The 26987-nt window shown below is 38.4% G+C and overlaps 1 protein-coding gene across 20 annotated transcripts in view; it reads right to left on the reverse strand.

Annotated features, from left to right (window-relative positions):
- EPB41L2 (erythrocyte membrane protein band 4.1 like 2) overlaps positions 1 to 26987 on the reverse strand; it is a 225325-nt gene that overhangs the window by 17253 nt on the left and 181085 nt on the right. For 4 of the 20 annotated variants that reach the window (XM_030809667.1, XM_030809668.1, XM_030809670.1 and 1 more), the window contains exons 13-20: positions 19620 to 19721; positions 15344 to 15511; positions 13300 to 13353; positions 12535 to 13098; positions 10467 to 10589; positions 8548 to 8646; positions 6654 to 6734; positions 1501 to 1613 (exon numbers count right to left, since the gene is read on the reverse strand). In XM_030809667.1, the coding sequence (XP_030665527.1) occupies positions 1506 to 1613; positions 6654 to 6734; positions 8548 to 8646; positions 10467 to 10589; positions 12535 to 13098; positions 13300 to 13353; positions 15344 to 15511; positions 19620 to 19721 (1299 nt within the window). In that variant the 3' untranslated portion in view covers positions 1501 to 1505. Of the gene's footprint in view, positions 1 to 1500; positions 1614 to 6653; positions 6735 to 8547; positions 8647 to 10466; positions 10590 to 12317; positions 13099 to 13299; positions 13354 to 15343; positions 15512 to 19619; positions 19722 to 21062; positions 21210 to 23103; positions 23167 to 23560; positions 26118 to 26987 lie in introns of those variants that run through there. The other 16 variants (XM_030809680.1, XM_003255705.4, XM_030809675.1 and 13 more) reach the window with 13 other exon arrangements.

The following is a 26987-nucleotide window of genomic DNA, read 5'->3' on the forward strand; positions in this document are numbered from 1 at the left end:
ACACAAGGTAGAAAATGTGTATCCTGTGACCCAGCCATCCCTGTGGGTTACCTATCTATTGACTGTTCAACATACAGATTATTTTAACAACAGAAAGTAATTTTACTATGTGTTATTGTGTGATAAGACCTGCTTCTTAAAGCCCTAATAGAGAATTATAAACATTTACCCATTTCATCAAGATTTAGTTATCACATGGAAACAGCATAATGTGTTAACTAATTCCCTACTCTTAACCATTTAGATTATTTCAATTTTTTTTTTTTTTTTTTTGCTAATACTAGCAAATATAATACTCTAGTTTCTCTTCAGGGTGTGTAAATCTTTCGCCTTTTACTAATACTAGCAAATGTAAATTTATACAAATAAGAATATTAAAATGTGATAAATACCCTTGTAGGTGAATATTTGTATATATTTCCGATTAAGATAAATTCTTATAAGTAGTTTAATGGTAGACATGTTTAATGTGGATTTTTTTAGATATATTTGTGTCAAATTGTCCTCCATAAAATATTACTAATTTATACAGCAGTATATATTTCCTGCAGCCTTCCCAACACTATTAAAAACATAAGTTGTGCCAAATTTATACGTGAAATCTTGTCCACTGAATTTTTAGTTTGCACTGATTTAAGTAATAGTGAGGCTGGACATTTTTTGTTTATTGATCTTTTAGTTTGCACATAGTTTACTCATTTAATTCTCTGCCCATTTTTCTACAAAAGTGTTTAAATTTTCTTAATGACACAGTAGAGTTCTTAATATATTCAGGATACTATTCCTTTCTCTGCCAAGCACATTAAACTTAATCATTTATTAATCTTTTGCTTTTGTTTCTATTGGCTTAACTGAAGTATTTATTTCCATTTTTACACAGTCAAAGAAATCTTTTCCTTTCTGGTTCATTCTCAGATGTATCTTTTTTTTTTTTTTTTTTTTTTTGAGATGGAGTCTCACTTCTGTTGCTCAGGCTAGAGTTCAGTGGTGCAATGATGGCTCACTGCAACCTCCGCCTCCCAGGTTGAAATGATTCTCCTGCCTCAGGCTCCCAAGTATGGGATTACAGGCGTGCACCAACATGCCCATCTCATTTTTGTATTTTTAGTAGAGATGGGTGGAATTAACTCATCTCCCTCTTATCTCTCCTACAATAAAAATCTCTCATCCAAAGAAGGTTAATAGCATCTTCCAGAAAGGGTCATTGTGAATATTAATTAATGTAACTTACAGTAATGTGCTTGATAAACAGTAAAGCAATATATGAATGTCAATCATTAGCAGCCCCTCAATAAATCAGAGTTATTGATACCACATGACCATCAGTTCACAGAGATTATATACACCTGAGCAGATGCACCTGGGGGTGATAACAGTCTAGAAAGTCAAATGTACTATAGGAAGAAGACATTGATATGAACTTTCATTTCACATCCTTTCACAAGTTCAAGAATACAGAGCAGTCACTAGAAAGGCCACAGACAATGAGGGCTCTCTTACCTTACTTAATCTTCCCCTTCCTCCGCCAACTCTGTTTCTTTGTGTACCACCACTCTTGTGACCGACATGTCAGGGTGCTGCTCTCTGGCTTCCCTGATCGCCTGAGCTAGTGCCTGCCAGGGTCAGGACAGAGAACGGCTGTGAGCTGGGGAACAGCCTCCACGTCACAATGGCAAAACACACGCACACTGATCACCTCGGACCCAACCTCAAGCCAAGAGGCACTCACTTCTTTATTTGAGAAAGCAGGAAGATTTGAAATGGGTTCACTGTCATTTTACAGACTGCTTCTCATTTCCTAAATCTCCCAATCCTTCAGTCCACTTTCAAATAATGACACGTGGAGGAAACATGTTGGCTTTGAATCCCAGGCTTATTATACTCACTGTGAGATTTGGAGAAAACAGTTCTTTGGAGCTTAGCATTCTTACCTGTAACCCGAGACCAATGCTGAGCTGTAACGATCATTTTAAGGTTTTCTGTATGAACTTAAGTAATGCTGTAAAGCAGCCAGCATAGTGCCTGATCTAGACATTCAGGTGATACTAGCTATCACCCAATTGCCTGAAACTGCAAGGCATAGGACCAGGCCTTGCTCATCTTTATCCTCTTAGGCTCTCAGTAATTGTTGGAACTAAAATGTTTGCTGAACTAAAAGACGGCAGGAAAGATGTCTATAAACCTCTAAGACACAGAACTAAAGAGAAGTAGCAACAACATACAATTAGTAAAGCTAAAGAACAGAGACTGACTAGTCTTCAGGTTATAAAATACAGGTCCCTATTTGACAGTTGACAAAACTGCAGGCACAAAGATTAATGGGTCTTTCTCAAGGCCATCCAGCCTGTGAGCAGCAGGATAGGAGCAGGGAGGACCCAGAGGGCTGACTCCAGTGGTTCATGGTCCTTCTTTGGACCACGTGGTACAAAAGCAAAGTTTCTCTGTGTTTTATCAGAAAGTAAACTGTTAAGAGTGCTGCGGCACAATGGAAAGATCCTATTTTTCAGAGGAGGAAAATGGCTTAATTATTACTCATTTTGTTTTTAAAGTATGGGTGAGAAAACAAAACACCAGAGAACAACCCTCGAAGTCTAGGAGAGAATTCTAAAGCCCAGGCGTGGTGGCTCAGGCCTGTAATCCCAGAACTTTGGGACACCGAGGCGGGCGATCACTTGACGACAGGAGTTCGAAACCAGCCTGGCCAACATGGTGAAACCCAGTCTCTACTAAAAACACCAGGCTTGGCTGGCACATGCCTGTAATCCCAGCTACTTAGGTGGCTGAGGCAGGAGAATTGCCTGAACCAGGAAGTGGAGGCTGCAGTGAGCCAAGACTGCACCACTGCACTCCAGCCTGGGCAACAGAGTGAGACTTTGTCCCCCAAAAAAAAAGGCTAGGAAAGAATGCTGAAACAAAGAGAAAATTTTACTAGGACAGAGAATACCATATCTCATAAGGAAACTGCATTTGAAATAAAGCCATGCAATTTTTTCTTTTGCTGTCAGCTGCCTAAGGGGACAACTGCATTTCTTGTTTACATGATAGTTTCTGTCAGCTGTAAGGATACTAAGCAGAAACCCTAAGCCTCGTTTCATTTAAAAAAAGGTAAAGCTACCAAAAAAAAAAAAAAAAGATATCATTTTTATACCAAAAATTTTTTGCACAGAAACTTGGAAGACATTTGAGGGTGCTTAAATTTCCACCAGGGAACAAACTCTTTTGAGTGACCTGTGTCGGGACAATAGAGAAATAAGACATGGAACCAGACTCCAATCTGGGCAGTAGCAGAAGTGTTTGTCAAGGGGGGAGAGTGAATGGCTGGAGGGCTAGCGTGGAGCAGGAGTGGGAGCAGGTATCTGGTTCCAGGGAAGGGCAGAGAAGCTTTTCAGCGTGTTGACTGGAATGGGAATAGGGAAGGGAGAGGAAGCACAGGGGTGCAGTTCTACATTGTGTGTGTGCGTGTCTTCAGAGGGAAGGAGATTGGAATGATCCAAGCCATTTACCACATGCTGGTTTGTGCAGTCCACACTGGGAAAAGTCAAAGACAAGGACAAGCTCTGATGGGAGCCAAATGTAGCTACAGACAAATGATCAAATACTTTGAGTATTTGATCTACAAAGATCTGCCTACAATAAACCAGGGCAATTGTTAAAGGGAAAATGTAGATGATGCCCAAGGGAAGGCAACACATATGAAATACACTCTAATTCACAGAAGGGTTGGGAAAAGCAAAAACTGCTACAGTCATCTTGAAACACATTCAAAATCAGTTTGTTAAAACTCCTTTCATTCCATAATATCAGCATGCAAAATTAAATACTGTAAAATGTTAATTTATTATGGCAATAATAAGGATTATGAGAAAACATCACATCTTACTGCCAAATTGAGCAATTATTTCTTAGAAAGAAATACACTCTGAAGAGAAACTGCAGTGTATTTTACCCCTCCTTGGTATGGAGCTGAAAGTATCGTGACCAGCACAGGGTGAAGAATCTGCAAAGCAAGTTTCTGTAAAAGCATGCCTCTTTGATTTGCCAACACAAAAAAGACTTCTTATTTTCTGTCTGGCCCAGTGAAAGTGTCCTTCCATTTTAAGATGCCTTTTTAATTTTATTTTATTTTTTAATTTTGAGATGGAATCTTGCTCTGTCGCCAAGGCTGGAGTGCAGTGGCGCCATCTCCGCTCACTGTAAGCTCTGCCTCCCAGGTTCACGCCATTCTCCTGCCTCAGCCTCCCAAGTAGCTGCGACTACAGGTGCCCGCCACCACGCCAGGCTAATTTTTTGTATAGTAGAGACAGGGTTTCACTGTGTTAGCCAGGATGGTCTCCATCTCCTGACCTCGTGATCCGCCCACCTCAGCCTCCCAAAGTGCTGAGATTACAGGCGTGAGCCACCGCGCCCAGCCTTAAGATTCCTATTAACGTAGGCAAGGAACTGAAAAAAATGTCAACGTTATGAAGGTCACTATATGATCAACATCGGATTTTGACAGGAAAGCGATTTCATCATTTAATTTTAAGTAGCTCTGTCATCTCATTACAGGCTCAAAGGACAAAGTGAACCCCCAACAGCTTCTGGTGACAAGCAGACCGAGAGCCACAATCACATTTACTCAAAAATGTTGGCCAGGTGTGGTAGCTCACGCCTATAATCCCAGCACTTTGGGAGGCCGAGGCGGGTGGATCACCTGAGGTCAGGAGTTCGAGACCAGCCTGGCTAACATGGTGAAACCCCATGTCTACTAAAAATACAAAAACTAGCCGGGCGTGGTGGCGGAAGCCTATAGTCCCAGCTACTTAGGAGGCTGAGGCAGGAGAATCACTTGAACCCAGGAGGCAGAGGTTGCAGTGAGCCCAGATCGTGCCACTGCACTCCAGTCTGGGCATCAGAGGGAGACTCCAACTCCAAAAAAAAAAAGTTTATGCTACCTCACAAACATAAAAAGGCAAAATCTCTGTTCTCTTCATTTGGATATCTGACCTCAGTTTTAGAAAGGGCTGAAACATGACATCATATACAAAAAAGGAGATTCCTGTCCTTGCAACAGCAGCAGTTAAGGCTGCAGGGTCATCGTGATTTTTTGAGTCAGGTGTGTATGTTATTTTGGCACTTGTATTTCAGATTGTGTTTTTAATATTTGCCATTCAGAAGCAGTACTATCTAGATTTGAATTTTGGGGTAAAACAGGCCAAAATATTCTTTTGCCTTTTATAACAAAATTTTTGCCTTTTGTTATAAAAGGCAAAACAATACACATAAGTAAAACCTGAGTACTGGCATTTTAGTGTGTAAAGGAACTAGGTTCAATGGGGAGAGGCAGGTAGTAGAAACAATGGCTGGGAGAAGACCCTAGTTTTCACTTTCCACCATGCCAAAAAATGTGAGCTTGTGCCTCACATATTCTAGGAATTCAATGAGTGCTTATTGAGAAGAGTCCCAGAGAGAAAGAAGCAGGTTTGCTCCAATTTCTCAGGCGAAACTCAAGACTGTTCCAGTGGATAGTAGAATAAATCCCCTCTGGAAATCTGGAGGCTTGTTTCCACATAAGTCACTCATTTTCCCATGGTAAGCAGACAAGTGTACTAATGTTCTCTAGGAATCTCCAGTCCTATGTCAAAATCCAGAGTCAAGGCAACCTTTTAACCTCTAATAACTCTTAAGAAAATTTTAAAAGTACATTACGAATATGTAAGTCAAATCGTGCTTACAAAGGTCAAAAAAAATTGGGAGTAATTTTCTTCTTAGGCATGAAAAAATCCATTTATCTCTGATCACATATGGGCAGCCTTTCTCAAATGAGGAATTGTGTTCTCTAAAATTTCCTTTCCTGAGCTCAGAATTGTGTCCAAAGCTGTGTAACTATCGTTAGCTCCTACTCCCCAGCTGAGATAGTCAATTGAATATTTATTTTCCTTTTCTTCAAGTTGTTATAAAAGGAAAACAGCTTGGTCTCCTTTAAAGCTGAGTTAAAATCACTTTAAAAAAAATTGTCAGCATCACTTGGGACTGCAGTCTAAAATTAAAACTGCTCTCAAAGTCTCCAGCAGTTCCATTCATCACCTGCGCAAAGCCATGCATGCTGCCAAATTTAACATTAGAATGGAGGCATGATTCTCTTAAAAAATTTTCAGAATCAATGTAAATTTTCACTTTGTAAGAAACCTTGTATTACCTCCCCTCCCCCAATAATCACAATAGGAGAAAACACCTGGAAGTAAATAGCTCAACTTTTCTAATGCCATAAATATACTTGAAAAGTTCCTAAAAGTAGGCATAGGTCAAGCTTAGTGGCTTTCTTCATTTTTTTGGAAACTGGTGCATTGAACTGCCATTCATTTTTAAATATTTGATCACTTGCCTTTAAACCAGGCCCACATGAATCTAATGTTTTCCAGAAATCCTCCAGATTACGTTGATCCAAAAGTGCATGTAAAGCCAGTGGGAAATACAGAGAAATCTGTGTTTTATGCTGATTCAGGGGTAGGAAAGCTTGTATCCAGGCTGTGTCTTTATATCCTGCTTAGGAGGCGGACTTCATCCAGGAAGTTTGGGGAGATGAGGTTTACGCAGGTATGCGACATGATGACAAATGTGAAACTTAGAAAACAAACATGATCATTTCCAGAACTAGAACTTAACTTATTTACCTGGTCATGATCAATATCTCCATCTCCTGTGATCACAATGCGTTTCTCAATTCTTGTTTCAGAAATTCCACCTTTTACAGTCTAAAGGTCATAAAGGAGAAGAAAAAACAGCAATCACTAAAGCACGTTTACATAAAGCAAACAGAGATGGGAGTCCACCTAGACCTGTTGATCATCGTAAGGCCACACACACCAAGCAGCCGAAGACTGGAATTCTAGAAACACTTTGTGCTTTATTTTTAAGCTCAATAGAGAATCCTACTACTAAAGTTATAGAATCCACAAGTATCCCTCAACTAAGAGCAAACTTAAAACTAATTTACCAATATTCAAGATGGCATCTGTCCCATCTTAATCTCACTTGATTAAGATAGGACAGATATTATTTAATCCAAGTAGCTCCTTTAGGGAATTCCGTTATAATTTCCCGAGTTTCTTTACTCCTAGCTGGCCAATTTTTAAAAAGGAGAGTAGGGAGAAATCAGTTATTTGCAGAATTACAAGAAATTATAAGAATTTAGGTATCTGTTTTCGGTTTGAGAAACTGTTTGATGTGATATATATTTTATTCCCATCACAGAAGACTTCTGTATGATGTGATGGTTTTGACTGACGGATTCTGAGCATACAAATTTATTTGCTGATTCTGTTTATTGCATTTAGTGCAATAATTTTAAAAAGGATTTGCTTTGGTTTAAGATATGGAAGATAGGTGAGGTTTTTGTTGAATGTCTGATTTGATGACACCCTGCGTAAGTAGTCATACACGTAGACATGGCGCATGGCTGGACAAAGGCTGCGAGCGGGGCTGGAGGAGGGAGCTCCTGGGGGAAGTGCCTCACAGCGTTATGGGCTCTGTACAAGCTGAGAGTGCCTGGGGCACACTGGATGAGACTGAGGAGATCATCTGGCTGTGACCTTCTAAACAGTCAATAAGCAAATACCACACGGTCCTGGGAAAACACACATCTAACCTTTACAACTCTGATAAATGTACACTCTCAGTCACAAGTGACAGCATTTTACTGTAAGAAACCAGGCTTATCACTATGCTTAACAACTAGATATGCTTTAAAATGAGCACCAACAGTACCTTGCATTTATGCGGCATTTTTAAATTTACAAATTACTTTTGCTGTTTTTTAAATTGTTGTTGAAACATGGGTTGGGAAGGGCAAAAGGGATACCTTTAAGACCTTTAGACTCTTATCCAAAGTAAAAAACAGAAGCAGAAGGAAACAGTGGAAAATAAGGCTGGAGTTAGAAAGCTGATGACTTCAGCATGCATCAGAATCACCTGGAAGCTTCTTAAGCCAATTCCAAGGTTTCAGGAGGACTAGAGTGGGGCCATGCTATTCATACTTCTAACAATGCCCCGGGTGAAGCTGATGCTGCTGATCCAGGGATGACTGGTTACCCAGTGCTAAACATTTAGAGAATTATGCGGGGAGGGACAGGGGAATGCCCCAAATCAGCATACTAGCGATCTTAAATGAGGGAAATTCTACATTATTTGAACAACTTGCTGAAAATTCTGAATGATGGCCTTCATTCATTCGCTTTAGTCAGGAGGGCTGGTTTAATAAAAGTAGAAGCACAAGTTTGTTTTTATAAATTATAAATTGTATTAAATTATTTATGCTTTTGTAGCTATCTTACATATAGCTATTCGTAACATATTTTTACCCCCTTGTACTTCACAAAATCGCAATTTGGTTTAAATGCATTTGTCAATGGAGCCTAATTTCTTGGATACTTTAAACCAAGGCATTTTGATTCCACTGGCACTGTCTGTATCTTACTTGGAAGTGTGTACAGGAAGAGAGAAACAATTCAGAAAAGATTCTGTCTGTAATGTACCATTCTCTCCATATGATCCCCTGCATTGCTTTACCTTGGTGATGTGTGTGGTTGTCGTTGTTGACACAGACTCAGATGTGATGGTTTGTGCAGTCAGTAACGTGCCCGAATCACCACCAGCCCCGCCATCAATCTTTGGATAGTTGGGGGAAAAATACAAAGTAATGCTTAACTTCAGTTATGTTGTCAGAGAAGATCCCCGCCCCATCGAATATGCATCTTTTAAAATCTATGTGGTTTGCGTGTTTGCAGTAGTAATTACCATCCAGGAAGAGTGGCTGGTATTTGAAACCGAGTAGAGGCAAAAGGCTAGGTGCACATGGAGAAGCAAACTCAACTGTGTGAGTGGAGAAAAGAGAGGAGAATGGACATAGGAGGTGGGACTGAAAGCTACAAGGGAATTATGACAGAATTTTTCTGAAGGACATTTGCAGAAGCTAGAAAATGAAACTAGAGAGCCAGGCAGAGAAGTTTCCACAGTGACCAGAAGCGCTGAGTTTGTTTTTTTTTAAGCACAGGTGGGTAAAAATAGATAAACATTTTATCAAATTACCAAGCAACAGAACCTGACTAGGACAAACTGAATCTGCATGATTTGGTTATCTGCTTACCTCTAGCAGATTGTTTTTAATCAACTACATTGTCCCTGTAATAGTTTATATGTTGTGAGCATATATATGGGCACATATATTTCAATACTGCACATACGCATGTGCTCTCTACATATATATAAATCCCATACATATGTTTAAATAGATTTTAACTTGTTTGCTTTGATATTGAAAGATGCAGAAGATTCTAGAGTTTCCAAGGGGAAACAATGAAGCAAATTAATAGCCTAATAGTTTATGTTAAGATCACGAAACATATTTGCCTTCTGTTTCCTGACACTGACACAAGGAAATAACTGGACGGTCCAGAGCCTTTCTGACTGTAAGAGGCAGCCTCTTTCAAACTTGGGTCATGCACCTGTATTTCTTCATTCTGGCAACTTACCACAATATAGACACATGACTAATGCTCCCCCACCAAGCCGTTCATAAGAAACCTATTTGTGCTTATGTGGGATCAATGCACACACAGGGATGCCGTATCCAAAATAATTTTCAGACATGTTTCACACGTGCATGCATTAAATCCTTTAAAAAATATTCTGAGAGGTCAATAACCTGACATCCTCCACCATAATACAATTCTACCACAGAAGGTTCATCTCCTCAGGGGAGAAAATATTTATTTTATATTCTATTTTGAAATGATGAATGCTTTCTCTTTGTTTTGTTATTCTTAAGGTTAAACATCTTAATGCTTATTCCAAATCTTTACAGAACCAATGTGTGAAAACCTAAAATCAAACACACAAATCTGCTAATTATTTAGACACATGGTATCACCATTCACATATGAATGACTACATAGGTCTTTAGAAAATAATTCCACATGAAGGAGAAGCACAGGTGTGTGTGCCTGTGTGTGTGTGTGTGTGTGCATGTGTGTTATTACAAGCAAGAATGAGTTGATTGGGTCAGTCTTCATGGAGTTAGAGAGGGAAAGAAGCCTAAATCACATCCACAATTCGATCCAATAATTATTAATCGATGAATTATATCAGATAAACTTTGCAAGACAATTTGTTTCCTAAGTGTACACAACCATTCTTAGATATGTCAATCCAGAAATGGCTTTCAATCATATGAACAAGATTGATACTGTCTGTCCTAAATAATCATATGTACAGTTCCCCTATAATTACTGGGTTACCAATTTAATTGCAGCTCTCTGTCTCAATCTAAGAGAAGAACATAGCAAATTATGTTGTTGAAGTATAGTTATAAAGTGGAGATACAAAAAGCTACACCAAAGCCAGAAACATGTAAACTAAGAGAAGAATGAAAACATAGATACACTAAGGGAAAAAAGAGCTCGAACAGTCCAAGTCTAGAGCTTTTGTACCTGTGGAGACTCATATGTGATGGTTTTGGTCTCAGTTTGGACAATGGGGACTTCCTTGGTGGAGATTTCTGTCCTTTGTGAGGCATCAGAAATTGTTACCATCTCTGTTTTTACCACTGGTGGCTGAGGTGGAAAAGGAAGGGAAAAATAAATTCTAGAGGTAATAAAGTAAAAGTGTTTAATGGAACCTTCACAAATAATAGTAAGAAACATAACCAAACACACAATCATGCACAAAAGAGTAAAAGCAAACAACCTAAAACAAACAAAAGAAATAAAAGAAAAATTTTCCTTCGAATATATCATATATACACATACATACATGTGTACATAGATACGTACATATATATGAATGTGTGTATGTGTATATACACATATATGAAAAATAAGTTGACATGATGGCTTCCTAAATTATGTTACTCTTTAAATTAAGATGGTCCCAAGCTACTTATATGTCAAGCCTAGTATATAGTGACACACACACACACACACACACACACTCTCTCACTCTCTCTAACTTCGGGTAAGTAATAATAAATTGAAAAGAAAATAGAATGAACTATGTGAAGTGACCTGTCTCTATTTTTATCATAATTTAAAGGACCGCATAGTTTGTGTGAAGGCTCACTGCCTTTAACTGGCACGCCAGCTGGGTAGGCTAAGATTTGTTCTGCCCACAATGCCTTTTCTGCCTTGTTGTTAACAGACACACCATTTTCGGAAAGGATGTCTTCAAGTATTACTGTTTTCAGTTATACTTGTCTAAAATTTGCAGTGTTTCTTCTGTATTACCTAAGTTAAAATGCTCTATCTAAAATTACTCCATCAATGTTACACCAATGCTTTGAACAATTTAAAACATTAAAGGAAATATTCGACGGCTTATTAACATTGTAGTCTGCCGAGTATGCAGGTTTAATATTAATTCAACACCAGACTATACTACTACCAAAATACTGCAGTACCTTCTTTGACAGAACATTCTCAACAGGCATAATTATTTAAAGAGGAGTCACGATATGTTAAATACAGAATAGTTCAAAGTGTTCAAAGACTCTTGAAAAATCTTCTCTAAAGTGAAACAGAAGTTTAAAAATAACATGGTTAAAATCCACTTAATTACTTTAAGACAAAGTCACTTCAACATTTTCCATCCCATCGAAGAGAACAAAATAAATCTCTGTATTGTGGGCATTTAATATTAAAATCAAGAAATATTCCCAAGGAAATAAACCCTCCCTCAGCCTAACTCCCAAATGAGCGATACTGCACCTAGTGAACAAAAAGTTCTCTTCTTTGAAGAGAAAAGAAAAAGATTCATGTCCAATGTATAGATAATCCACAAAACATATAATCATCTGGCAAATACTCCAGAATTGACATCAGGATAGAACGAGAAGCGAGGATATCCTCCTATCAAATAGCCTAGCCTCTGGCTGCCTGGAAGGAAAGAAAGGCTCTTAACAAAACCATATAACCCCTGGAATCCCAAAACAGAAATCACAGCGGCATTCAAGAAATAACATTCTCATCACTGCTGGATACTGCATTCAGAGAACCACGGTAATCAGAGCCTGCTGTCATTTCTAAAACTCTGAAGTTGAAGAATGAGCCAAGAAGTCAAACCCAATCATGACATCAGGGGCACACGCACTCAGCACTGACTATTTTTTTTTTTCAACATTACATATACATTTTTCTAATTAAACCAAAAGGGGAAAAAAAGGCATATAGTGTGAGGAAGCAGTGCAACTGAAGACAAAACAGTTGAAAACACCCAAAACATGCAAAGAAAAATTTAAATGTGAAAAGGGAAGGCAAAACTGATGTGGTGCTTGTAAGAAAGTTTACCCTACAGGTGTCCAGTGGCAGCAGAGAAGCTGGAACCCATGAACTGAGCGGGCAGAAAATCCACAAAGCAGTGCTTCCCCCTTCCTCCCATGAGACAGAAAAACGAGATTCTTGTTGAAAAAAGCTGAAGAACTGGGAGGACAGGAGAAGAAAGGCAGGAGTTCCCCATCTGAGAAGCAGCTCTAGAGTTTGGCTCCCACCTGGGACTCCCATTTACCTCTGAACAACAAATAATTTGTGGCAAAACATCAATGTCAACATGGGACACCTCTCCGTTAACTTTCTGTGGCTCTTCCTCTGCTTCTTCTCCCATGTCTTGCTTAAGAGCGCCTTCGTGTACACTCTTCTCTCCAGGTATCTTTTGGGCACCTACATTTTCCTGGATCACTGTTTCTACTGTGATTACACTGGCACCTGCTTGTGTGACTGGGCTGGCTTCGGGCACTGCTTCCTCCCTCTCTACTACCTTGGCTGCCAGGCAGGGTTCTTCCTCCACCTCTTCTTCATACTCCTGTTCCTCCCTGATGGTGCCCTCGGTCACTCGGTGGTGGGGACGGTACTCTCCCACGTCTTCCTCCTCACTCTCACTGCTGCTGCTGCTGCTCTCAGAAGACAGGGAGGTGGAGTCTTTTTGTGTCACAGGCTCCACCTTACGAATCGCCCCAGGACCACTCCCAGGTGATATCTCTTTACCATTCATTTCTTCTGTGATTACTCTTTCGTCTTTCCCAACCTCTGCCCGCTTCTTCTCCTCCACTATATTCAGAGTCTCATGTGAACTCTGTACAAAAAAAGATGGACGAGGGAAAACAAAAATATATGAATAAATAAAAACAACGGAAACCCAAATTAACCGATGGCAGATTCATGTCATGGAGAAAAACAAAGATGATTATGATGGCTGACTGAAAGGGAAGCGGGGCAAACGTGAGGGCAATGAGAAACGTGAGGCAATGGTGTTAACATGGAAAAAGGGGAGAACCTTAACAGCATCCCTGGCTCCAGTGCAAGGCCCTTCTGACTCAGGAGCACGTGTCTGCGGAACAAAAAGCAACCGAGGACACAAAATCAATACAGTTTTACCTCAACAACCACTGAAACAAACATCTGACACTGCAAAGACAAAACAGCAAGAATCAACATCTACAGAAACCTCTGCTCAAGGTCACATAGAGGACAATCAAGACAAATGCCAAAAAAGCTTACAAAAAGACACAAAAACACAAAAACAGCCAGCATCCTCCCAAAGAAGTAAAATGCTTTTATTATAGATATACCTATAAGCTCTACCTATGTAGTTAAAACCGTTTACAAAAATTGAATTATACCAAAACTGACTCATCATTTTAAAGAAAAAAATTTAACTTTTAAAACCTAGTCAACAGTTTTGATTTTAATCAGACTATAAAGTCTAGCCTGGAACCCTGATTCTTAAATGAACATAGCACCAAGGAGATGGCACTTTTATTTTTTGCTGGTTTTCTTTAGAAAAAAAAAAAAAAGTTTTAATTGGCAAAATTATAGTTAGCCTCAGAAGGCTATTAACATGAAAATGTTCACTCCAGAAATGGTTATTAACATTCCAGTTCGTATCATAGGTCGGCAAAGGCTATGTTATACAACAGGGTGGGTGTCAATGGTGGCTCCAAGTGTTTCCTCTCAACATCTAGCTCCTCTACTAGCATCTTTGAAATCTAAACTGAGTCAAGTTTATTATTTGACATGTTCACTCCTATCCCCTTCAGACATCTACTTCTTGGGAGTAAAGTAATTTACTCCAGTTGAGTAACACAGCACCTAAATGTTCAATAAATATCTGTTGACTGAATACATTAGTAACAAATTACTATGTTATGATATTATTAACTAGGGTGGAAACCTTTTTGTACAGAGGGGTTTTTAAAGCTTCACATTTTTCTCACACTTACAAAACGTCTGCTTTACAATGATAGAACTCAAGCATGGCCAACTTTTTTACTTCTAGGTGGTACTACTGCCTATGATCTAACTTAAAAATAATTCAGCTAGAGCCAGGAGCCCTATTTATTCACGAAAGTGACTCCATTCTGGATGGAGAAGGGCACCACACCACTGAGCCCTCTGGATATTGTTGTGAAGTTGCCAAGGTTCTAACTGGACTGGAGCCTATAACAGACAGCAGGGCTGAGTTCATCTGTCCCAGACACGTGGACAACCATGAGCTGAAGATCCTAACATCACACACACATGTCTCTGCAGCACTGTCAACGTCTACTCACAAACTCTCTTGGACCTGCCCTATTATTCTTAAACACATGGTAAGGGCATGCTTTCATTGACCCAAATTAATACCATGTAAATCACATTACTAACAGAAGACGGCTATCTTTCCAGTTTTATTGAAAACTCAGAGGTTTTCAGATATTAAACTGAAAAAAACTCTCAATCTATTTCGATAAACAGGTAACATTTAACCATGACTACATATAATAAACATATCCAGTGACCAGAACATTTCTGAAACACACATTTCATTATTATTATAGATCAGTGAATTACTATTATTGTTATATCTTAACCTCAATTGGCTGGATAGGTTCTGCCCAAGTTCAGGGAATTCCTTAGGGTCATTCAAAAGCAATTATTTCATGGAGCATGGAAGGCACTTCAGATTTTTTCCATATAAACAGAATTTAAAAAATAACATGCCTTCCTGAAATTTGGGATTTTGAAAATGTCAACTCTGCAAAGCATATCTGGTTGAGGGTTTCCCTCTGCTTAACAGCCCAGACTCTGGAACTTAATGATTTAAATTATTCTCTGAATTTAGGCAGATTTTTTTTTTCTTTGACCAAAGAAGCAGGAGAAACATCCAATCTATATCTTTTCTTCATGTTCCAATTCAGTCATTGTTTCTTGAATGTTTCTCCCAGGAAGAATTAATTTCACCAATGAAAGCACTGGAGGGAATGGTGCCTGAATATTTAAAAAAACGAAAATCTCTCTCATATGTGGCTTTTAGTAACGGGAAACAAAGTAAAATGCACCTCAAGCAAGTGTGAGAAGGGCGAGGAAGAAAGCTTTTCAGAAGGTGCATTAGAGCTCACAACAGCGCCCTCTGCTGTCCAAGTGGTGGCTGAAGTGAAGGTGGCTTTCATGCTATCAGAAAAGCCCTTTTCACTAAACAAAATTGATGTTATCTCCTCTTCTAGGCTCTGGAGAGGTCAGAAAAGAGCAAAGAATTAGCAATAAGTCAGAACAGACAGCAGTGACCTATTGAAAGAAAGGGAAGGTTACACAAGAAAGAACAACAGAACAGCATAAAATGAAAGAAAAGATGAGAATTCTGAAAGATTCTGCAGCAGGCTTATGCAGAGGTTTGTGAGCGCCAGCTTTTCCACCCTGCTTGAGAATCTTTGATTGTTGCGACCTCCAGAAACCAGTGAAAACTGCTTGGCTGATCACCAACTGAGCACAACCGACCCACCCAAATGCCATTTCATATATTCTTGAGGTAGTCCCTCGGCCTTTCTCTGCACAGAATGGCCTCTTCAGTGGCCCCTACAATTGAAATGCTTATTCCTGTGTTACAGCTTGGGCAGTCGTCCCTCTCCTGCCTCCAAGGCCCCTCTTTGTCCTTCTCTGCACACTCTGGGCCTTTCCAGTTTTCTAACCTCCCTGAGGCCCACTTCATAGTCTGTATTTTCTGTAAGGCCTTCCCTCACCACTCCAACTCCTACAATCTCCCTCCTTGATACCACCTTAACTCTCTGTACAACAAACATTCTGACAGCAGCCCACATTCATTCCCTCAGGCGTGCTAAATATGCCACAGAATAAATTACCCTGTCCCCTTTTTTTGCAAAAAACAGGTAAAGAAAAACAATTCAAAATAGGAAGACAAACTCAGAGTTGAAAGCTCAATGAGCAACGTGAAAATTATTTCTCCCTAAATTAAACCATTAAAGCAAATTTAACTTTGCTGTGTCTGGCTCTTAAACAATGGCTCCTAACCTGCCTGAGGGACAACAGAACTATCCTTAGAAACTTGAAATGTCAATACTCAAGAGTCACCATGAGGCACCCCCTCATGTCAGAAGTGTGAGAATAATTCCTAATAAACACCACTATCCAGAATTTTTTTTTTTTTTGAGATGGAGTCTCACTCTGTCGCTCAGGCTGGAGTGCAGTGCTGTGATCTCGGCTCACTGCAACCTCTACCTCCCAGGTTTAAGTGATTTTCCTGCCTCAGCCTCCCCAGTAGCTGGGATTATAGGCGTGCAGCACCACGCCCAGCTAATTTTTATATTTTTAGTAGAGACGGGGTTTTGCCATGTTGGCCAGGCTGGTCTCAAACTCCTGACTTCAGGTGATCTACGCTCCTCGGCCTCCCAAAGTGCTGGGAACACAGGTGTGAGCCACCGCACCTGGCCAATATTCAGAAATCTTAAAGAAAAATCAATTAACACTCCCAAGGGGCCCCTTCATACTGTGAGCTAAGAAGGTTGAGGAGCACAGAAAGTGAGGTGAGGAGGGTGAGGTGAATAGGCACTTGCAATATTCAGCAGAGAAAAAAGCTTTTGGACTGATTTAACTTCATTACCATCTCTATGATTACATCATCCCTAAGGGAAGTGGGGGTGGGTGGGGTGCCCTTCCCAGTGAGAGATCACTGGGGAATTTAAAGAAGTGCCACACATTTCATTATCCAATGACATACCTTCAAAAGTACCTTACAACTCAATGTATATAATCCCTTAGACTCAGGAGAGAATAGTCTATGCAAACTTAAGTCATCATAATTCGTACAACACATTAAGAGGATTACAATAGAGTTATTTACCCATTAAAGATTAAATGACTTGGTTTCCAATTTTCTGCTCTACTCTCAAAATTGTTCAAACTACAGCCACTTTGAAAATTCAATGTATTTTTTTTTTAAAGAAACTATTACTGCTTTTTTAAAAAAGCTATAAAAACCCATATTATAGAAATTTGGAAAAGTGGTCAAATTATATACTTATGCATAATTTTTTTTATTTTACTTTCAATAAGAATTATAATTCAAAGATAAACGAGAACCCCTGCAGAATTAACAGTAAAATGAAGATACAACAAAGACAGAAATTGAAAATGTACTCTGGTAAAGTAAAAACACTCCCGCAGACAAATGCTCACATACTTTCAACTAATAGTAGTATGTTATTTGAAGAAAAACAAAAAAGATACAATGTAGGTGGACAATAAATGTTTGTCGGGCAAACGGATGAATGGATGATTGTAATAAGAACAATCTATATGTATGTCAAAAAAGTATGTATTTTCCTGCATGTATTGGAGAGGAAAAGAACAGAAAAACAAGTAACTTCAAGTACAGATAAACCATTTGGGGGCTTTTCCAGATTTAAATTTCATATTAACATCACTTTAATGTGACTTCTATGACAAGATATTTTATACTGTACATTCCTAAAACATGAGATCCAGAAAAATGATAATAATTGTAAACATCTCCACTAAAATGTCAAAGTTTCCTACTGCAAAAATCCAAGGACATCGCTTTAAATTTGATCGAATGATATCATGTGATTCCTTCTGGAGGACAGGTTATCAAAAATACGTAGTATTTCAAAGCATGTGATATTAAAGTCCTCATTATACACATGGAGATTAATTGGCTTTGGTTTCAGGCTAACCTTTAAAGTATATAAATATGTCACTTGGTTTGGCTTCATGACATTATCTTTCTCATTTGCAATGTTCTGAAAATATTTCATTTCAACTAGACCACAAACTCCTTATTTCTACTTATTTTGCCTCCTTTCCCAACCCCGCTATGTATTCTGATGAATACTCTCTACCAATTAACAGAATCTACTTTGTGGAAGGGAATCACTGTTTCCTTATTAATAATCTCTGCTCTCATTCACAGCCCCTATAATCTATTCCTCATCCAGTGCCAGGGGGACTTCTGTCAGACACAGGTGGGATTCTGCCACTACTCACCTTCAAACTCTCCAAGGCTTTCCCATCACTCCTATTGTACAATTCCGAACTGTTAGCATGGCCTTTAAGACCGTGACATGACCTAGGGTCTAACTTCTTTGAATTTTCCTTCCTTCGCGCTCCCCCTTGCTCACCAAGCCTTGTCATTTGGTCTTTCAGTTCCTGTGTTGTGGCTCTTCCTTACACATGGATACATTTTCCCATGTCCACCTGGTCATCATTAAGGTTTCAACTCAAATGTCATCTCCTCCTGACCACAATGACAAAACCATCTTCCTAATCCCCTCCTAACACAACATTGTATTTCACCTTCTTAACATTTACTTCTTAGTGTCTGAAACTTTCCAAGTACCAATTAGAAAATTTTCTAATCACCAGCCGGGTGTGGTGGCTCGCGCCTGTAATCCTAGCACTTTGGGAGACCAAGAAGGGCAAATCACATGGTCAGGAGTCCAAGACCGGCCTGGTCAACATAGTGAAACCCCGTCTCAACTAAAAACACAAAAAATTTAGCCAGACTTGGTGGCGGCCATCTGTAATCCCAGCTAGACAGGAAAGTTGCTTGAACCCAGGAGGTGGAGGTTGCAGTGAGCCGAGATCACGCCACTGCACTCCAGCCCGGGCGAATGTGCAAGAGTGCATCTCAAAAAAAAAAAAAGAAACTTTTCTAATTAACTATTTCCATGTCTCCTCTACTAGACTCCAAGCTCTCCAGTCCCAGCAAATAACAGACTGACCACCTGGCTAAGTAAAATCAGTAGAAAGAGAAGAATGAGGATGTAAAAGCAATGAAAAGTGAACTTCCTCACCAATGTCAGAAATGTCACACATGCAGGAGCAGAGAGACAGTTGAGGAGCTGCTACGGTGCATCAAAATCTTTGTTCCCATTAAAAATCTTACAAATGAAAACTCAAAAGGTTTCCATACGTAATTAGTTAACTCATAATCTAAGGCATATAAGTGGTTATTTTAACAACATGGCATGCATAAGTATTGTACAAACAGTGCATTTTCACATGAAATCAGTTTCCCAACTGTCAGCCACATACATCAAATTAGGAATCACTTATCACCTAAATTGGTTGATGTTTCTGTATTTCAAATTTTGACTTTTCAAGTGCTTCTGCAATATGGTATTTCTCATCCAACAATCCTATGCTTCTATACACAGGGCATTTAACTTTTTAAATGCTCAAAAATCATTTCAAAAAAATTTTAGTGTGACACACAGGAAAAAAGAAATCTTATGGCTGTGGACAGAAACAAAAGGAAAAGGAGAAAAAGCAAGAGTAGATCCAAGGGTGCAAGGTGAACACCTTGTCCGTCTCCTGAGCTTTTTCTTCAACCGTCCGTGTTGTCGGCATCAGGTACTTCTCCTTCACGGATAAAATATCCTTGAAAAGATGGTCTCCTTTTCTCTATTGTTTTAAACAATAGACATAATCAACAAATAAGACACATACATTACACCTATAGCAACACAAACATAAAACGCTGACCCGGTGTGGGTCAATGACACACACCAGGAGAAGCGGCACATAATGGAAGGTGAAAACCTTGGCATGGCATCAGACCCTTTCTCCAGAAACACAACATTCTGGAATAGACTGCTGAAATTGACATTTTTTATCGTCTTCAGAAAAATCTGAAACTAAGAACTGAAGTTGCATCCAACTTCTTAAGACTCTACCATGCAAGTCTTAATATTTTCAAAAGTTCTGTGCTTCAGTTCAGCAATTCTTTTTGCTCATTTGTTCTTAAAGAGCTTTCTTTTTCAATGGCACAAACTTAGAAATTTAAAGTAACTAACAGCTTTTCTTTTTCAGGAAAGGTGGATAAAAATAGCACTAGAATATCTAAATCAATGTCTACAATTTGGCGACATTCACGCCAGACTAGATGCTGAAAGGAAAAAGATGAAATTGTAGGGTAACATCTTTATACCATTTTTTAAACTACGGATTAAATATAGTATGTATATAAACTGTCCGCTCAAGTATGACAAACGAGCCCATGGAAGTTCTTGGTCAGTAACAGGAGGGATTTGGAAGAATCCTAGAGGCACAGATGTGGATGACAATGAGTGGAGAAATATATTGAGAATATATCCTGAAGGCAATATGTACTCATATCAGTGGTGGGGAGACGTAAAACATGAAAAGAAATAGAATAAGTGAGGAGAAACGTTATGGTTGAAAAAACGTTTTTAAAACACAATTCTAACATTTCTTTACTAGGAAGTTTCAATACTAAGTCGTATTATATATTAATATTTTTCAAGCTTTCAGCAGGGCTCATCAGTCTTTAAAGCTAAGTTAAACTCATTTTCCTCACAGTAATAACCTTAAACCACTCTAAAGATAGTCTATATTCCTTTATTTATTAATTATTTATACTAAGTGAATTTCCCTATTTCAGATATCAGTAACTAAAAAGCTTACTAAATACAGTATGTTAGTTTCTAAATTGTCCTATATAACAATTCATTACTACTACCAATTTACCTGAGTAAAATAGTGAAATTATCCTAAAACTATTTCAAAAGTATTTTGAAACTCATGCAATTTACCTAAGAACTAGGCCAATAACTATTGCATTGTTAATAAATATTTAGTATTTAAAAAATTGTTAGTAATTACATAAAAATAATTAAAAGGGAACATTTTGTAACTTCCCTAGACTCAACATAGGAGATTAACAATTTAAGTTTTATTGAGCAACTGGAGTGAGACAGAGCCAACAAATAGCTAATGACATACCCCTTGTGTCTGTAGGGACAGAGGTGTGATACGTCGTTTTTCCCATTCATTAGGGCGCGGCTCAGGTGTGGATTCCATAAAATTGCGCTTGAGTTCACTAATGCTAGCCTGATGTTTCAGTATGTCCTCCTGGGCTTTATCCAGTTCCTAGCAATATGTAACGTAACAAAGGGGGAAAAAAATCCAAAAGGAAAAAACCCAGTAGGACAAAAATAAAACCAAAAAATAAGACAAAGCAAACTTATGATTAAAAAAAAAAAAACACAGTAAAGCAAGAAAAATGCCAAGTCTCTAAAGCCATATTATAACCTATGAATAAGTTCATGAATTCATCAAAATTTGAAAATAAAGTCAATGCGTTCTTCTTCAATGATTTACATTTTAAAGGGTTATGATTTCTTCTCTGTTTAGGATTTTTAAAGGAATAATTATTTACATTATTAGAAAGATGACATGGAACTGATCATCAAAATTGCTAATTAACACTTCCTTCCAGCACCTGGATTTGAAACTCAGACGATGACTTTGTTCCAGCAAATTTACCTTTCTGATTAAGACTACTCCTGAAATTGCATTCTGTGAACACAGTAAATCAAGTACAAAATAGAGAAAGGTAGAGACCCAGAAGCACACTGGCTGGAAGAAAAAGCCAGACCAGGATCATCCCCCAGCTGGAAAAGCCAAGGTTTTTTGTTTGTTTGTTTTCAGGAAATTCCAGCGGTGGCTTTTAATTCTTAAGGAATAAAAATTACTGCTTCCAGAGGCTGCTTCTGTTTAGCCTCTTTATAAAATAAATGAACCAAAGACTGGTCTCACGTACTTGCCAAGCACAAAAGTGGGGTCTAGCCTCCGCAATCGCCAGATCATCCTTATACAGACAAATATACAAGAAAAACTACCAGGTCCATTTTCATGGGAGCAGGTCCTGATAAATGGTATTTGTGGAATTTTTTTTTGACTGGCTCTGATAAATAGTATTTGTTTTAACCAAATTTTAAATATTTATTTATAATTCAAAAATCATAGGGCCACCTGTGGATTATAGCTTTCATCACACTTTAAGGAACAGGTCATGCAACCAATAAAATTAGATATTCCACATTCATGCACAAGCATAGTAGCTCATCTATGAGCTTCTATAGCCATTTGCAAAAACTCATGAAAATCTAAAAATCTTTGCATGGCATGGAAAAATGACTGTGGCTTGAGATCAGGCACATTTCTTGCATTGGTTCAAAGCAATGTTACTTATTACACTGTACAGCATTTTAGTAAGTTAAGCAAAAATACATTTCCATCAGTTACCAAGCTGCCAAAAGCAACCAAACAGATTAGTCAGATTACTGAGAGCTGCAGTTCTCCATTGAATACACTGCCACATACTACTGTAAAATAAAAAGGGAAAAAAAAAATGTTCTCACGTGACACGGGGAACATATTTTACATTTTACATTCCTAATTGGGTGATTGGGCTTTCTTTTTCTCCTTTACTTCTCTCTCACTTTTGCTTGTTCTTTCTAATTAAAATAATTCCTTTAATTAGCATATTCTCAAACAGAATACTGAAAGTGGACCACATTCCCAATCATGGATTTTAACCAAAAAAAAAAAAACAAAAAAAGTGGGCATAGATCAAGAGTCAAATGATTTACTGCCAGATCAATAAACAAATCTCTGTTCTAGTTAATATATATTAAGGATGAGATTGTGTTACTTCAGGTTGATGCCCTAGAGTTAACCCTTTAGGAGAGAATAGGTTTACTTGTAGAACAACTTCAAGAGTACTGGATAAAAACTTGATTCATTTGACTAAACTTTTTTTTCCCACTTGTCACTTTGAGAACTTCTAGTAGATACAGTCCTGCCTAAGCCACTTGAAACGAACACCGTCAGGCTGGTAACATGCACTCCCGAGTTGAATTACCCCATGCGCTGCATGCACCGTGCTTGAAGAACATTGCCAGCCAGCCTAGGCGTGACCTCCCGTCCACAGCAGCCGGGCAGCCATTAGGACAGAGTTGTTTTCTTAGATTATACAAACCTCCAACATTAAATTGCTATGTCTGACATAAATATTATCCCCTTCTACTCTCAAGGAATTTTTCTGTGAAATTAAATCACACACAGGGGGGAAAAGGCAAATAAACATAAGTGTATCAATGAGCAAGCACCAAAATGACCCAGAGTTCGACAGTCTAAGACATTAAAAGAGGAATACAAATCTTATGAACTTAAAGCCACAACAAACACAACTCATAAATAAACCCTGAGAGTGGACCCTCCCCCCACAATACTAATGGCAGGCAGCAGCCATGAGATGTTTAACTTTAGGGAAAACTCAGCCACCTCTTCCAGCTGTGTTTCCTCTTCTTCCATCTTCGCCTGAAAAGTCACACAGCAAACGGCCAGAAAGAAGGGGAGTATTAGTGGAAACTCTACCATCAGTGCAAAGAAGCTGTATTTGAACTTAAATGGTGAACCAGTGTTACCAACCTTTATTGTGAGGCCCTCAGAAGATGCAGAATATTAAGCCTCTTTGGTCTTTCTTCACCTAGTGTTGTACGAATGATGGAAATGATCCTTTGCAAAGGTGGAATGGAAGATGGAAGCTTCACTCTTTCTCAGTCCCTAGATTATGCTCTGCTTTTGAATATTTTGTACTCAGGAACAAAAATATGAGAGTGCAAAAATGGCACAATTCAATCTGTTCTAATTTGAAATCTCTAAAGCAACTAGTGATGGGGTAAAGTATAATGATGTAAAATTTGTTTTTAGCCTTATATTGGGGAACAAATGTTCAACCTATGATTCAGTTTGTTAAATATGGATTTCTTTTCTGGCTGGGGGAGGGGGATTGGCTTATTTAACTAGTTTCATATTAAAATCATGGGTATTTAAAAATAATCTTTGAAATATAACCACTTACATAAAATTCTTTAAATAAGAACAGTTTTTCATAGTTGGACATTTCTCAATATCGGATGATTCAAAAGAATGAATGTAGAAGTTTAAAACTAACAAATACTGACTGAATTTTGACTCAAGGGAAAAAATGGTGAGAATAAAAATATTGACTCCCTTACCAAAGGCAAATCATTTAACCTTTACAGGTTAATTCTTAATATATATCCTTTTCCTTCTTAATTAGGATGATAGTGTCAAATCTGAGAGTTCAAACGGCTTACCTTTTTAACCATTCATAGTATTTTTCAGAGGTAAGCAAGGACCTCAGTCTTTATCAGATGTGAAAAATGAGACACAGACATTCAATAATCTGTTAAGAAACATCTTCCAACTCCTTGGTCAACACTTAATTCCCTAAAATGTTTATCTTTGATATTCCACAGGTAAACTTTTTAACAATTGTGGTTTCTCCTACAATGCATACTCACTGCATTATCTTTACATTTTTCTTTAGGTTTGCTCTAAATTTTGTGATTTACTCTATGTATTGGTAGTATCCACAGAATATGAGGCACTAAATCACCAGGCCACATTTAACAAAATAATCAAAAATATATTGTACACGTTAATGCTGACTTAGTAGCACAGAGGTAGGATATTTGAAAAAAATTTGCCTTATATAGGGGTAATAATCCTCAAACCAAACACCTAATTTTAAACAAAGAGCACTAAGAGGCCCAATCTTAGTGTTATATAGTCTAAATTTTCAAAAAGCCATGTTTCACTTTTCACATACATTTGTTAAAGACAACAGAATAGTACCTTCCTTATAAAATACCCTACAGTGACTCTTATATATAATACATAATTTAAGGTTAGAAAAAAAAAACTAGCTAAAATTCATCTGGTCTCCAAATACTACAATAATAGGGAGATAAGGAGCTTTTGAGATTAGACTTACAAATGTCAGGAGTAAAGGTTACAGACACATCTTCATAGATGCTAGAACACACTTGGGTTTCCAACAAGAGAAATAACAGTACTAAGGAATTCTACTAATATACATCAAGAACAGTTATGTCCACTGCATCCTAAGTTCTATATCAAAACAAAAAGGTTTCATCCTAAAGGAACAGCATTAATAACTGTTTGCAAAATGGAGAGACCCTGTATGGATTGTTATGGGCAATACAGGTTCCCTCCTCCCCCACACCTTCTGTTACAAATCTAGTTTAATCTAGATATTTGTAAAATAATCCTACAATTTCGCTCCTAACTTAGAATGTGTGGACCTGGTCAATGGTATGAATGAAGGAGAAGTGTCTACACTTATTTCTCATGCACTAAAATATTGTGTGTGTGAAAATGTGCAGGTACTACTATGTTGAGGGTAATCAGTGGTGAAATGTATGCACACATTTACACTCTATATATATTAGGAAGGGTTTAAGATAAAGTGTATTGTGTTGACTCCACAAACTGAGCTTATGTAGGCATGCCAGCAACTACTTCCTCTTCCTCTAGTTTGTCATTCAAGTCACGGTCATAAGAAACATTAAAGGAGGCGGCTTTAGCCTCCAGATAGCAGAGGGATAGAGCTAGAGGAAGAGAAAAGGCAAGAGAAAAAGGAACTGACTGAGAAGCAGACAGAAGTAGCCCAAAGATGAGGATAAGGGAAGGAATGAATGAAGGGGAGGTGATTGGGATATAGTGCTGCACACCAGCGGGGAGGAAGGAGACCCAGACCTTGGGGAGGCTGGGGAAAGCAAGATACCCATCTTCATCAAGAAGGGAGGGGAAGCCGGAGGGAAAACATTTGGAGAAACTGAAGGAGAAGTAACCAAACTCAGAATCACTGTTGTCAGCTGCTTTAAGAGTCTTCTCATGGACGGGAGAAGGACAGTCAGGCTGAGAAGGGGCTATGGCAGAATCCAAGACCAAATCAGGCATAGCAACTTCAGAATCCCCCTGCTCAGATGTTTCACCTGTGGAAAGGTGCTCTAAGCTGTCTAGTGTGATCTGGTCAGCCTCCCCAAAGGGGTCTTCCTCTGAAATGTCTGAAAGCAAGTCCATTTCAGGGACAGGCAATAGGTCTGGGGAAAAAGATGAAGCACGGTGGATGAGAGGTGAAGGTGGGCACATGGAAACAGTCTATTCTCAAGTGCAAACCCATGATTGAATATGAAATTACACAACAGATACAATCAAAGGAAAAACAGATGCAAGAGAGAAAGAGGACAAAAGAAAAAATGAGTAGTTAGTGAAAACGTTTAAAGAAGGGATCATATTAACACAGTGTAGTTAGAAATGAATTAAATGACCCATTTTTAAACAGAAAAGACTAGACTACTTGTGTCACATAAAATTTATACATATTGACTCATTTAATTATTTTCAAACTGGTTGCAAATAGAACCCACGAAACTCAAACAGCATTATTTACTTTTAAACCTGGTTGCTGACAGACATTCAAAGCATTAGCAAAAATGCCAGTGTACCCAGTTGTTTGCTGAAGACAAGCAGGATTTCCTTTGAAATTTAAAAGAACTTTTTCATTTTTTATGGAAAATAACTAGATATATCAAGTTAACTATGCAAAATGGAACAGAGATATTCTGAAATGCTGAGCTCTTCTGTTTCAGATATAAGCAGTCACTCTCCTGGGTGCCTTGTTAGCAAAATTTTTAAAAAACTATCCTGACAACTTGTCAGCAATTGAAAGAAACCTTGTTGGACACAATTTCTGTTATTTCTAACTGAATTCCCCACCAAATAATTTTTCCATATGACAGGCACAAATTCTTTAACGATGGAATGTCGATGATTTTATGTCACTTGCTATACAGGTAGCACTTGACATTGTGGCACAAGACTGGGCCCATGTGGTGGTCCCTGAGACCTTCTCCATGCTGGGCCTCAGAGGCTATCAGTGCAGAAATTCCTGAGGCACTGGCAGCTACTTCATCTAGCAAGTCTTTATACATTTATGTCTTTAAAAAATTTTCAAAGTTAAAATTTAGA

The sequence above is a fragment of the Nomascus leucogenys genome, chromosome 3 (genome assembly GCF_006542625.1).
Source record: "Nomascus leucogenys isolate Asia chromosome 3, Asia_NLE_v1, whole genome shotgun sequence".
Lineage (NCBI taxonomy): Eukaryota > Metazoa > Chordata > Mammalia > Primates > Hylobatidae > Nomascus > Nomascus leucogenys.